Genomic DNA, 14,841 nt, shown 5'->3' on the forward strand with positions numbered 1-14,841 from the left:
CTGGGATGAGGACCTGGAGGTTGGTGGTGATGGCCAAGACACAGCCTGGAGCCAGGCCCTGGGTCCATGGAATTGGGGAAAGTAACTGCTAACATGAGCCATTTCTGGGTTTTAGTAGGGGTAGCCAAGGCCATCCAAAATCCTGTATGGTTTGTATGTGCATGACCAATTCTGCATCAGGATGTTCATTATAGATTCTTTTTATGAAGAGTATCTCTGCTTCTGTTTGTGTATTGTCTTGCTCAATCTAGTCTCGACTCTTACCTGAATATTCCTGTGATATAACAGAATATACACATTAAATAATAGCAGGAGGATGGTGATGATATTTATATTTCTATTCAATTTGTATTAAACTTGTCTTTTGCAACTATGCTTTCTTAATTTCAAAAGTGGACTTCTGTCAATCCTCTATTGTCAGGATTTTAACTGTATATGTGATGCCTATCATTACTAATATATCATGTTTGACAAGTGACCACTGTGTATTTTGCTGTTATCAGCTAGTGCACATTCACATACAAGATAAGATTCTGCTTTATTTATATGTTAAAAAAATTAAGCAAATATAAGCAAGAAAATAATTATAATAATGTTAAATCCATCTTTATTTCTTCTTAGGTACTTTTCAATGTATCAGTTACAATGAAAGGATGTCATACAACTGGAGGAACAAAATATGTCATACTTAAGCCTATTGGTTTCAATGAAACTGCCATTGTCAATGTGCAGCAAAGCTGTGCCTGCCAGTATGGAGACAGCACAGGGCACAGAGTGTGGGCTGATGAAAGTTCTCCTGACAGCACACAGTCTCAGTGCAGTGACAATAACTGTAGCTCTAACAGAGACACGATTCCCTCAGAGAAGTGCAGGCAACACCAGGATCAACCCGTGTGCAGTGGTCAAGGAAATTGCATAGATGGAAAATGTTTCTGCTACAAAAACAAGCTAGGCAAGGTGTATGGCAAGTACTGTGAAATGGATGATTTTTCCTGCCCGTATCACCAGGGAAAATTGTGTTCTGGTAAGTTGCAGTGTTTATGTCTGTATTTTCTTGGTTTGTTTTGTTTTCTGAGGCTACTTTACATGATGCAGCTGAAAACAATGATATAAGGCTGTCAAGAACAAGAATTGTTTGTGCAGAATTAGTGTGGGAAATGTCCTGAACATCCTGTTAGGAATTCACACTCCTGGGCTCTCTTCACCACAGGCATACACACTGTCTTCTAAATTTCACCACCATTTTCTAGGGGATACATTTTTTTTTTCTGAAATTTAGCTATTTTAATATTTAAATCTCAAAATTCTTAATAGTAATGATACTGATTTCTCAAACAAAAAATATTATTATTCCAGGAAGCTAGTTGATACATTTCAGTCTAATGGGAATATGAAATACTGAGAGATTAGGAAGGGATCATAGCTTCCAGGTGAAGTTCTGATTTTCTACCATCCTGAATCAGTTCTGTGAGTCATACAGTAGCACATGATTTCAAATACTGGCATAAGCATAAACACTGTAGGGAATGCCTGATTCAGAAAGGAGACTCTAAGAGTTGTTAGAAATTCTTATTCTTTTTGTAGTTCACTTTATAGTAGGGGAGAGGAAAAAAAAAGAAAAAAGGAAAAGGGAAAAAGGAAATGGAAATGGAAGTGGAAATGGAAATGGAAATGGAAATGGAAATGGAAGGAAAGAACCTGGCCTGTGCACATGAACTTTATACTCCTTCCACTGACTCTTGCTGTTTATTTGAATGGAATGTTTTCTTGCTAAAGAGAAGTTTGTTTTGTTTGCTTGAAGACTATTTTCCTGGTCATTGTGTAATTCCTAATCTCCATTGTTTTGATCCAAAGCAAAAGAGCAAAATTTTAGTAAAAGGTTTCAGGGTGACATCATAAGAGCAACTTTTGCTCAACTTAACAATGAACAGCAGCCTTCAATATTGATCATGCCAGTAACTTTAGTCCAAGTTATTAACTTAAAAACTAATTAGAAAGTCCAGGCCTAAATTTGCTCTGCTTAAGGTAAAGCACAAGCAATACAAATGTATCCATCTAAAATTTATTTTCTGTGTTTTCATGGAAGCATATGACTCCAGACTCTCTGTGTTATAGGTAATGGTGAATGTGAAGGTGGTAAATGCAAATGCTTTGCTGGCTGGGAAGGTGATCGTTGTGAGTGCTCATCACAATCAGCAAAGCACTGCCTGAATTCAAAGGGCCAAATTTGCAGTGGAAGAGGAAAATGTGTATGTGGAAAGTGTGAGTGCACAGATCCAAGAAGCTTTGGCCGTTTCTGTGAATATTGCCCTACTTGTAACAAAGCCTGTGAAGAAAACTGGTATGTTTCTTGTGCTAGACTTTACTTTTTCACTCCCTAGTGTTGAAACATGAAGAAATAGTTCTGCTTATATTTTGTAGCTATTTAGATTCTAGGAAATTGGTACAATTCATACTTGATACTTCTCTGTGTAGTTGGATTCACATTGACAATTAAGAGGATTGCATGTCAGCATCTATTTTAACTATTCTTCATATGAGATCTCCTGGGCAGGAAATAAAACCATAAATTTGTTGTTTTAAAAATGGAAAATAGATCTGACTTTTGAATGCCACCAAGCCAAATAATATTCCACATTTGTTTCTACAAACTCCTTGTGCTTCTCAGCTGAAAGAATGAGGTGTGGAGCTAGAGCAGTATTCGTGCATTGTCACTGCCATTGATCAGCACAGCAGAGCTGGTCTTACCCAGAGAGCAACATTCCTCAGTGCTCAGTCTCAAAACACTTAGTCTTTGCCATGATAGTCTTAAAGCATGTCATTTTTCCTTTCTCATGTAAAGGAAGGGGTAGTGTGGAGGCTGAAATGAGCAAGTCCATGAGGAGACAAGCTAGACCAGGCTCTCAGTGATGCACTGTGTGGTCCTGGCACAGAGAGCAAATGAAGTCCTTTCCCTGGGCACAGCTCTTCTACACCCTCTCATCACACATATAAGATTCTGCATCTCACTGTGGTGCAGAGGGTGAAAGATCAGCCTTCCATTGGAAAGGTCATTATGCTCAAAACTGAATCAGTGTTCATTTGTATTTATTTCAATTATAACTTATCTGGTGAAAATGCTGGAGAACTAAGCTTGACCACATCTGGAAAGGTTGCTGCTAAGATTTCACTAGATAAAATGCAGTTAGCCTTTCTGGCTTACACTTGCTCAAAATCACTGTGAAATGTGTGCTTTCAATAAACTCAGAAGATGTCATATCTTCATTAAAAATTCAATGAGGGCTTTTTTTGGGATCTCTTATGACATCTGTCTTCTTCAGGGCTATACAGTGAAGACGGTAAGACTGAGAGCATTGCCTCCTGCTTGTCGTGCTCTCTCTCTAAACTGCCCAGCAGTACAAACTTACTTGGCTTTATCTTAACATAGCACCAAAACATTATTGACAAAGCTGTGTTTCCTCTACCTACCTCTACCATTCAGTTCCAGAGAGCATCCAAATGAGAGTGATAGGTAAGGAAAGATTAGAAAGTGGAGGCTGAAAACTGAAGAAAGCTGGACCTTAGCCACACCCTTGCACCACAAAAGACAGAGCAGATTGGGTGAAGGTGGCTCGAAGCCAAAGAGATGTTTTAGTTTGCAATGTCTGACTAGTAGGTTCTGAGAAGCATCAGAGGGATAAAATGCTGAGAGAGGCATCACATTTCAGAAAAAAATAAATAAATGTCGCAATGTTTTTACTAACAACGGGAAAGCATTATGTGCAAGCAATACGTCAGCCTGTTGATACAATCTCTTAAAGGGGAGTGCAGAGAAAGACATAGGTTTTTAATTATAATTTTTATTTTATAGGAACTGTGTTCAGTGCTATCATTCTAACAATGCATCTCAAGTCATACTTGACCAGTGCACAACCTCATGCACTTACCTACTGCATTATATTGATAATACTTCAGGTAAGTGGCATTTTCTAGGTAACTTTAATAAGAGATTTAAATCTATTGTGATTAGTAACTGAGTTTGCCAGTGTTAGAATGTCTTTCAGATGTATATCACATTGCTGAAATAAAAAAGAAAGAAAACAGGAAAAAGAAAAATCATTTATAGCTTTAGGGAAAGATAAAGATAAATAATAACAGGAAATAAAATTGTCAAGCATTGCTAAGTTCAATTTCCCAGCTCCTCGAGAAGTCACATCTAATAATGATGAATCCTGCCTGAGCAATGCTTAAAGAAATATTTATAAAAATTTGTTATGGCATCTGTATGTTTTATTACATTGACTATGCTTATAGTATTTGACATTACCAGAAACAGGAAAGGAAGAAGTAGAATGCTTACCTCAAGTTCAGTAATGTTTAAAAGTTCCTTTCAAGTATAAAAAAATACAGTTATGAGGTCCATGGAAGAATAAAATCTTTTTAAATAAAATCTCACAAAGTTTAATCACTCCATGCAGCAATTAAAATGCAGGTAAGTGGTTACCTTTTGTCACTTAACATTTATATAAATTAATATTTATATAAATATTTTTATATTACAGTTCATAAATGAGAAAACTAATTGTGAATACTTTTTTTCATAACTTAGGTATTAAGGAAAGCTTATTGTGTTAGTCTACCAGTGAGGAGAGCACTGGATAAGGGTTCAATAAAATACATTTTCTTTCCAATTTTACCAGTAATCTTTACTGTTGTCTTAAATTCTCTCTGCCCCAAACATATCTAATATTTCATCCTCTCTACTTCAGCTATAAATTCACTCATCTACAGAGAATTTATGGCAGGCCATACAATGAAGCCTGAGTCTTAGTTCTGTAGATTAAAGGAATAGTTGTTTCACTATTTTTCTACAATGGATCTTGAACTGAATTGCCTTTCATGATATGCCCGACTTTATAAGCTTGCATATGACAACTTTTCCTCTTAATTTCCCTTAATTTATTTTCATGTTAATTTTTATCAGGCTTGTATTACTTTGTGCAACATTACTGAGCAGTGGTGGATATGCCTGTGTTAGAGGGATGTGCCTGTTCCATACATCAGGCTTTACCCTTGTGTTTTCCTTTCATTGCAGATTGTTTCTCTGGACGAAACTACTTTAGAGTCTTTTCCATAATCTTTATAGTTACCTTTCTGATCGGGTTGCTTGTTGTCCTTATCATCAGACAGATAATTCTACAGGGGAGTAGCAGTAAAGTTAAATCTTCATCTGATTACAGAGTATCTTCAACAAAGAAGGTAATGATTTCAGAGCCATCATCTTCAGTAATCTTTTTCTTGCATATAAAAGTTAGCTAATTGCTGATAAAAATTGTATCTTCTCCTTCAAGGAAAAGATGTTTTTGCCTACAGTTTGTACAAGAACAGTAACATACAGACGTGACAAACCAGAAGAAATAAATATCGACATCAGCAAGTTGCGATTAAATGAAACTTTCAAGTGTGAATTCTGAAGACTGCAAATGTCTATTTCCATCATGGTCATCTTTTAAGAAATTACCTTTTATACTCTGTGAGAGTCTTGACTGTTGCCATATGGGTTTGTGTTGTGCATTTTGTTGAATACTGTAACAAAGTGACATGTAAACATATTCACATTATGTGATTATGTTTGGAACTATAGCTGCTGTATTTTTTAATTTTTTTTTGAAAGAGAAATGTGCATTACTACTGTTCAGAGACATTAGTGTTGATGTAGCACTTTAGCATATTCTAATTTATTTAGTTATGGCCTAGAATGTAGATACAAACCAGTCTGACAAAGCACTGATCTCACTCTACATGTAGCTAGTACTGATGTGCTCTGTGGGAATGGACAAAAGCTGTGATTGAAGTATTAACATTGCTGTATATTATAGCAATAGATTAAACTATTAAAATGCTCTTAAATAGAGTAAATGGTACTTTTATAGTTCTCTCAGTTGACAGATTCCACTGATTTGTCTGCTTATTCCTCTTATCTTTTCCTCATAAAAATAATGGAATTAAATGAGTGTTTAGTTCCTGGTATAGGTATATGTTGTGTATGTATACATGCACATATGCATGCACACACAGGTAAATTATATATTTATAGGGTTTTTTGTATGGAATTTGTCACTTAAGGATAATTTATATCCAATAAAGAGTAATTTTAAGCTTTAAGCTTTTTACTTTTTTAAATATAACGCCCCTATTTTATGCAAAATTGAAGGTGTTTGGAAAATGAGTGTTCCTCTACACAACAGCATAGTCTACATAATGATCACTGCCAGCAGACTATGCCTTTAGAGTCAGCAGCATTAAATCCATTGCAAATAGATAAATTGCACCAGAGCTGTATTGGTTTGCTAGCTACATGACAGTGTTTTGCCAAATAAGGATTTGGATCTTTTTGTATGATGTCAGGCATAAGTCTGATTTTACATGTGCTCTTTTTCTCTATGTAAATGAGTTGATGAGATTAGGTTTTCTAAGTTTTTTTGTAACCACTTCAGTTTTTTGTGACTGTGCATTGAGAAATGTGTCCAGTGTGTGATGGAGAAAAGAACCTGCAATTTAGAAGAAAGTGAGGAAAATAAGAGTCTTTTTCTTAAAAGAACACATGAATTGACTTTTTAAATATGGATCAGATTCTGCCTTCAGAAATGTGCAAAATTCTTCCAAACATGATGGGACCAATATAAGCTTATCTGAGAGCAGAGTGTGAGCTACAAAGTCAAGAAAAACATCTTTTTTTTTATCCCTGAAACCATCTAGAGTGGTAGAACACGTGTTATTGTTACATGTTTGTTGGAAGCATCAGTCTGATTTACTAACTCTATGCTGCTGAAGCGCTATGCAAATCTATCAACCTCTAATGCACTAAAACCTTGCTGGCAAAAAGAAAAATCATCTCAGAAGACAGTGTACAATTTCACTAATATTTATTACTAATACTAAATACTGTCACTATTTGTTATAGATAAGAGTTGCAGAAACAAAGCAGAACTTCCTTATGTGCAGTCTTTAGAAATTACTTGCATTTCCTATTCTGTATTTCTTCTGTAAATTCCCACTGAAACCTGAAGACTGTGAGGATTGAAAGGAAGTCAGGGTGTAGAAAAATGATGAGTGTTTTATGAGTTTTTAGTTTCTTGTGTATTGGATGAAGTGGGATTGAGAAAACTAATATACAGACAATGGGTCTTTCATTAGTCATAAATGCATAGGGATTGTTTTTTTAAAAAAAGTGTAAATTGGATTTTTAAAGCAGTCTCCAAAGTAGGTCCTGAGATTTCTACCACACAGGTAAAATTATCTCATTTACACTGACCCTGACTTTAGTGTTAGCTTAATTGTAGAATCTTAGTTATAGATTAATTCTGTAGTCTATGAACTACACCTTAAACTCTCATTTTCTTTTAAAGTGTATAGGATCATTTTCCTCCTGTGTAAATGAAAATATTTCAAACAACTGGTTTTGGTGGGATAAAGATAAAAGATTGATAAAAGTTAACCTGCTGTTACCCTTGTCACAATTCATGGCTATTTGTGAGAGGGAAACTATTTCTGGTTGTCTTAAATTTAAAAAATGCTTAGTGCAGTATATCTAAGTATATAAAAAAGAGGTTAATTATGTTCTTTAAACAGGGTGATAAACCCTTGGAAAAAAAGATTCCTCAGAATCTATTTTCACCTCAGAATGGACTTTAAAGCATGTACTAAAGCATTTACTGAACTATCTTTTTTACATTAGAAATTACTTTTCACTATTAGAGGGAGTTCAATTTTGTGGGTATGGGATAATGAAACTGGGTTCTTGGTGGTAGAAAGACTTGAGCTGTAATACCCATCTTCCAGACACATCACATCAAGCTGCTACTGCTTTTCTTCGGTAGCACTTGGCATTGGACTGCTGCCTGTGAAGGGGCACGGCCAGTATTTCCTTATCAGAAACCTGCCTGAATGTTTAAAATGCTCTCATCAAATAGAGCAGGCTCACAGGACAAATTGCACTGTAAGCTGCTTGCTGTCCTGAGATTTAAAAAAAAAAAAAAAAAAAAAAGGAAAAAAGCTTTCTTGCATCTCCCTCATGGTTTTGCTGTATTGTGGTAGAGGCTGGTGAAAGAGAATAAGCTGCTGCTAATGTGACAGGTCAAGGCTTTTAGAAGGCCCGTGGGGAGCTTATACAGAGCAGGATTCTTGGGAGGAGGCTTTGTTTCTAGGGATGGAATCTATCCATGAGAAACTCTGGCTTTGCTTGGTACTTGTTTCCCTCTGCCTTTGACCATGTTTTTCAGAAGAGCTGCTGCAGGAGATGAATAGCTCAACAAAAGCCTCACTATTTAGGGAGCTGTGTTCTCTCAGCACATGACCTTAAATGAGAAAGCAGCCTTTAATTCACAAGGAATTTCTTCAGTGATTGCAGAAGGACTGTGCTTCCTATAGTACTTAATATGGGAGATATTAAAGACAAATTAGTTCATAATAGTTTTCAATGTATTGTACATCAAAGATGCTCATAAAAATAGGGGAAAAAATAACTAACCTCAGAATAGAACATTTAAAAGTTCTCAAATAACACTTCTTATACTGGGCTTCTTCAAAAAAATTTAGAAAGAAGTCCAATAATTCTACTGCATGCTTATATCCAAAAGTATACCAGCAGATACTGCTGTGTCTCATCATTGGTTTAGGGAATTGTTTTTAGATCTGGTCTCACAAATGAAGCATGTGCATGACTTTTCACAGCATATTCGTTACTGTTAAAATCCATATGTATACTTTGCAAATTTTTTAACCTTTTTTAACCTTTGAACCATTATTTGCCTGACACTTCAGAAATTTCATGTGTATGTAATTAAAAAGTATGAATTTTTCTATGGATTTTTTTGACCATAAAATGAAGAAATGCTATGAAATAGTTATTTCCAACCATCATGACTACGCTAATAAGATTGCTGCAGAAATGTGTGGGAAAATAGCTGTTTCATCCAGAAAACGTGCACATGGTATGCAAGGAATTTTCATTGTACCCAGCTGAAATTCCTTTACATTTGCAAGGACGTTAAAAATGAACCTTAAAAAGGAAGGATGTTCGTATGGACATAGTTTACGTTTGAACTATTATTTACAACTGGATTTATTTTTTCCTCTCTATGATGTCATGAAAACCTGCTATGTAAAGCATTCTTCTGAGTGCAATGGAAAAATATTATTTTCCCAATCGGATCATATATTATATTTATTTCCTGCTTAGTGTGCATGTTTTGCAAACCGTGGGAGTGAATGTGTGAAACCGCTTCTAGCAACCCTCCATCCTAAAATAGACATAGGCTCTGGTGATGCCCAGGGCAGAGACATGCAAGGGCACAGCTGCCTGTGTGGAGCCTTCCAGAGGGACAGTGCTGGGGCTCCCCACAGCATCCCTGAAGAAATGGTGCTCTGAGATCTCGCTTTGCCTTTTGTCAGGACAGGAAACCTCTTCAAAGTAGGTTGGCTTGGCAGTGGTGGTGCCCTAGGTTTGCATCTCAGGCACTTGGCCCCAGGCTGGGACTGCATTGTGCGCAGTCTGAACCCTAATGCTGCAGGCTTTTTGCATCTTTACTCATCAAAAATGCCTGCACACAAGCCAGCAAGTGACAGCCTGTACACAGGGATGCTGCAGACCTCCACTAAACCTCCTGGGGAGGTTTGGGCACCTGCCCGTTGACTTCCCACCAGCCCCTGGATCTCCACCAGCCAGCCTTAAGGAATGTCAGCAGTGGCTGTAAAGGGCACTTCTCACAGAGGCATTTGTGCTGAGTCAGTGCTGGATGGCTCCTACTGTGCCCCAGCTGCGAGTGACACGTGGTGACAATGTCCTGGCTGCCATTTTGCAACAGAGGGGAAAGCAGAAATGAAGCAATACTTAAGAAAAAACACTAATTTTTAATTCTGATCCTGAGACGGCTCTGATGCACAGGTATCTGTTGGCTCTTACAGAGAACTGAAATTCATGGAGGTGGTGGGGGGAAAGGTTAAAGTTAACCACTGGGAATACATCTTTATTGCATGCCAAATCAGTGGGGTTTCACTGAGAGCAAGCCAGTGCAGAATGGTTGGCCTGTCTGGTGATGGGGGGAAGAAAAACATTAAATTTCTAGATTCTTAAGCTTTAGTAATGCTGTTCTGAATTGCACGTTCTCTTTGTTTCCTTTTCTGAACGTGCTTAAAGAAAAGGTGCCTATTAAAAAAAAAAATTAAATATTTGGCATTTGTTAAAACAGTTACTTCTGTCCAAATTCTAACATTTCATCTTGACACCTATAGCATATTTGGGCTGTTTCACTTCTATTTTGAAGGGAGATGTTAAAAAATTAGTCTTTTGCAGAGGCATTAGTGTTGGATGAATTCACTGTGCTGGCATCTCCACTCTTACCTACTACTGCTTCAAAAATAATGCTACTATAAGTGTCTTACTTAGCAACTGTGTGACAGCTATTAATAATACTACAGTTTTAAACTTTCTAATTAACATCTACTACCTTTTGTAAAAAATAAATATAGAGAGATAAATAATGTGTGTCTATATTTTATGCATAAAGAACTTTAGTAAGGGAAGAGGTTTTAAATTTGATAACTTCTTACCGCTCATTTTGCATTTTAAATGATACTTTAAAATCACTACTTTCATTCATCTGGAAATATAATGACTATTTTATTATTTAAAATAGCATACTTTTTTTAGCTGTTTTATTAATTTCATTTGACTACTAACTTCTATTGTGATATTTATTAATTAGTTACACTGTAGCATATTGAGATGTTTATTTTTCTATCAGAGCTGTAACAACTATGACAAAGCATTATTTTAATGCAACATCATTGTACTTGCTCTCTAAAAAATAAAATCAATATTTAATCCATACTGATTTTTCATATTTTTAATATTAAATATATCTGTGACAAGAAAGAAGTGTTTCCCTCCTTTTAAAATATAAACCACATTTACTGAGGTGCGCTGATACCTGCAAAGGGAAGAATATGATTGTGGTTATTTTAAAATTGAATAATATGTGTCCAAAGAGATAAAATGCAAAGAATACCTTGTTGATCAGACAAACGGTAGATGCACATTCAGGATGAACTTTGAGAAGATGGGAAGGAACACAACACTATTTATCAATTTGGAGGTGCAGCTGGTTTACCTTGCCCAACCCATCTGAAACCTGAATGCACTTTGTAGTATTTTGTAGAAGTCAAGAAGATACATATCAAGAAGATCTGTGTAAATACATTCTCTGGACTGATAAGTGGTTGTGATAGCCTCTCTTCTCCTTTGCTCTGTTGGGCAGTAGAGGAGCTGGATTTCTGGGAATGGGTAAAGCTCTGGATGTCTCATGTATGCTGCTCACTGCACACTTGGGGTACTTCACGAGTACTGGTGACGACAACATGTCACTGGTGGGGAAGGTGACACATTCTGTCCTTGTGCAGAATCAGTCATAGCATTTGCTTTGCACAGTGGCACGAAATTGCTCTTGAAAAGGACTTTAGATATGCCCTGCATAAGGACATTTAAAACTTGGTAATTTAAAACTTGCTGTGGTGCCTCAGTAAGAGATATCTGTGGCACTAAGACACCTGCAGACATCACTGGTAAAACTGCCCGTCCATGCTGCTAACATGATCCAGTTTTTGATTTAGGAGTGAGAGAGCTAGAATCAAGTGACAAATGATGTGTTCTCAATCATCATGTAGCTTAGTGTCCAATAAAAGAGAAAGACTAAGAAAAAGTCAAAACTGGAAGGAAAAAATAAATATCACAGGGAAAGTCTGTAAATCTTTTTTGCTTCTTTTATCAAAGCAAGGAACATCATCTTAATATATGCATGGTGAGACTATGTCTGAGAAATTTCCTTTCACAAATGCCATAATCAACCTTCACTGACACCCAGAGCAAGCAGAATCAATAAGTCCTATTAAAAAAAATTACACATTTTCCTTGAAAGCTCTTTATTGAGAAAACATTCATGTTATCATTACTCAGAGTAAATATAAACCTAGATCTGAATTTCAGATGTAGAATTCAAGCATATAACTTGAGCCAGAGCTATAGGCCTCCATTTTGCCATTTAGCAGTAGATTGAAGCTTAGGTTTTGTTAACACTTAAGTCTCCCATAGCCAGTGATCCTGGCATCTGGCAGTGTTGCATATCCTGTGTGTTGTGAAATTATGGTAAGTGCTCTGTATAAAATCTTTCTTTCTCTGTTCTTTCCTTTCCCTTTCGTTCTGTAATCCAGTAACTAATTCATGCCTGTATACTTTTAAATATCCAGGTCATGACAGGGTTTTTGACACTGGCATTGTATTTAGCCAGTTTTTACCCACATATACAGTTGTTAGCAAGAGTATGACAGGACCTAAATGTGTCTCTAACATAACACAACTGCTATTTTCTTGCAGATGCCATTGCCAAGGAAAAGACTTGCTGCCCAGACTCTCCAAAGAGAAAAGAAACCTAAATTACAGCCTCTAAAGCTGGAGGAGGAAAGAGATCTTGATTTCAGCCACTTTTTTGACACCAGTCATGTAGGTGTATTCTCTTATAGAATTTCTCTGCCTGCATGATTCCTTTTGTGGTAGCTGTAGAATTTGATCCAATATTCAGAGAGACTAACATTAAGGAGTGTTGGCTTGAGTATCTGAATATGCCTCATGATAACCAAAAGATGATGATTAGAATTAACAATAAAAACTTTGTCAACAGACTGATTTTGACTAGTAAGGAGTTAATCTGACAAGTGGGTGGTTTCTTTTGCTTTCAGGTTCTGCAACAAAGACAAGATCCTTGGAAATGCATTCCTGCTAGCCTGGGTTTTTAACCAAGCAGTTTAATGTATTGTACAAAGTAAATAAAAATCTAGTTTTACAGAAACTCAGGTGGTGTGAAGCTGATTAGAACACAGGTGCTGTCAGTTCTTCTGGCTGCTCATCTTCTGTTTGGGAGTCTTGGAGCAGTCCAAGTTGGGTAGGACTGTACAGAATTCATATATATGCCAGTCGGATTTATTAGTACTCAAGAGGCCCCAACATTATCATCTGGTTCCTCATTCCAGGAAACTGTGGTGGGTGGCAGAAAGCAGAATTTTCCTTATTTTTTGCAAGCCATTCTGTCTCCTCAGCACAGAGCTTAGCATGGTCTCTGATTATTTTCTTGGCCTTGAACTTCATGATTCATGAAGGACAGTTACTGTTTAATAAAGATTATGTGCATGCAAGCAGATAAAACTAAATTATTAACCACAAAAGTATAATAATGCCAAGTTATGTCACATATGCTTATTGAAATCGGTACATGTGATGTATTTCTCTCAGCTCTGCAGCTTGCCAAGTCCCCCTTTTGGGGCTCTATGCCTCATCCTAAGCCTCTTGTTTATGCCTGAGCAATCTGGAGAGCCCAGGACCTGTTTCTGAGTGGTGTTCCCCTGCTCTCAAAACTGCTCACAGGAGAAGCCTTTCTCAGAAACCCCCTTCTGATTTTTTGGGCTTTGACCATAGCCGTACTGCAGGCATTCTGAAAGCATCACTGAGGCTGTAAGGTGTGTGGCCTGCTGAAGAGACTGGGGACAGGACAGTGGATGGGTTTTTCATAAAATTTTTGGACCCACTTTTGCCTTACTCTGCTCTAGACAAAGCAGGAATTTCAAAGATTTATACAACTTAACCATGGTGTTCTCTGGATTGTCCTTGTCTTCAGGAGTGTTTATGGGTGGCTTCTTTCCTTGAATCATTTTGCAGCTATACCCAGGCTCCTGTGGAAAAAAACCCACAACAGCTAAAATAAATACTTCCTGTCTTTCTCAGCTTCTTTTCTCCTCTTCTTGTGTATCTCTCTATATCTAAATTGAGCTCTACCTGTGTCTTTGAAAATTGCAGGCACAGGATCAGAGGGCTTCATTAGGAAACAGCTGATGAGGAAAGCTTTTTTACTTTTGGGCAGAAAAGAGCAAGTTAAAGTCTGTAGTGCAAAGCTAAACAGAGCATCTCTGAACTTGGTCAGGTGCAGTCCCATTCCCCTGCTCCTTTCCAGAGTTAAGAAGCTGGGCTTTTATCTTGGTGTACTACCCAGCTCACAAAAATTCTCCTGCTGTAAGCTTTAAATCACAGCTTCTGCAAGGTGTTTGCAACATGCAAAGTCCAGAGATATATTTCTCCTCTAGTATCCCCATTCTGATGACAGGTTTTTTTTTTCATTTATAAGCATTTCTTTCTGCATAACTTTCTGTGTGTGTCTGTCTGTATATTCATCCAAATTTACTTTTCCTCAGCATCAAGAAGTCCATCTCTGATTGCTAAGCAGCCTGTCAATCTATATGCAGGCATAGTCTCACACACCTTTTTTGTATATGCTTAAAATGGGATTCCTCCCCTAATTTCATTTGCATAGCAGGATCTTCCTTTTAGAATTCCTGTTTCTGTTAATGGCTAGCTGCTATCATGTTGAAGCTGTGACTTGAAGTGTTCCCTGGTGTCTTTATTTATTCTTTGTGCTTTTGTCCTTTTTGGCTGCTGCCTAGCACATTAAACCTAAAACACAGAAGACAGACGCAGCACCTTATCCAGGGATTTTTGGTTCACAAATAGGTCCTAATCACAATGTCAAAAATAATAAATTAATGTTTCTTTAGACAGTTTTTATCTCATGCCTTTGAAAGTAGAAGCTTTTTTCCTCATGCCTTTGATTTTTTTAAAGAAAGAATCATTTGGCCCAAAGAAGGAAAAGATAATGTGTCAGATCATTTTGCAAATCCAAAAAGTGTCATTCTCAGAAGGAAGATTTATTATTGTATGACAGACTGAAAGTATTTCATGCTGTCTAAAATAAAAACCAAGTA

At 36.9% G+C, this 14,841-nt stretch overlaps 1 protein-coding gene across 11 annotated transcripts in view; it reads left to right on the forward strand.

Annotated features, from left to right (window-relative positions):
• ITGB8 (integrin subunit beta 8) overlaps positions 1–12,881 on the forward strand; it is a 49,387-nt gene extending 36,506 nt beyond the window's left edge. For 8 of the 11 annotated variants that reach the window (XM_085567831.1, XM_021538268.4, XM_085567795.1 and 5 more), the window contains 6 exons: positions 622–1,024; positions 2,116–2,341; positions 3,851–3,954; positions 5,075–5,238; positions 12,410–12,535; positions 12,772–12,881. In XM_085567831.1, coding sequence (XP_085423957.1) covers positions 622–1,024; positions 2,116–2,341; positions 3,851–3,954; positions 5,075–5,238; positions 12,410–12,535; positions 12,772–12,828 — 1,080 coding nt within the window. In that variant the 3' untranslated portion in view covers positions 12,829–12,881. Of the gene's footprint in view, positions 1–621; positions 1,025–2,115; positions 2,342–3,850; positions 3,955–5,074; positions 5,239–5,330; positions 10,869–12,409 lie in introns of those variants that run through there. The other 3 variants (XM_085567808.1, XM_077787557.2, XM_085567786.1) reach the window with 2 other exon arrangements.
• The last annotated feature ends 1,960 nt before the right edge of the window (positions 12,882–14,841 follow it).

This window comes from Lonchura striata, chromosome 2 (assembly GCF_050655825.1).
Source record: "Lonchura striata isolate lonStrDom1 chromosome 2, ASM5065582v1, whole genome shotgun sequence".
NCBI classification, from domain to species: domain Eukaryota; kingdom Metazoa; phylum Chordata; class Aves; order Passeriformes; family Estrildidae; genus Lonchura; species Lonchura striata.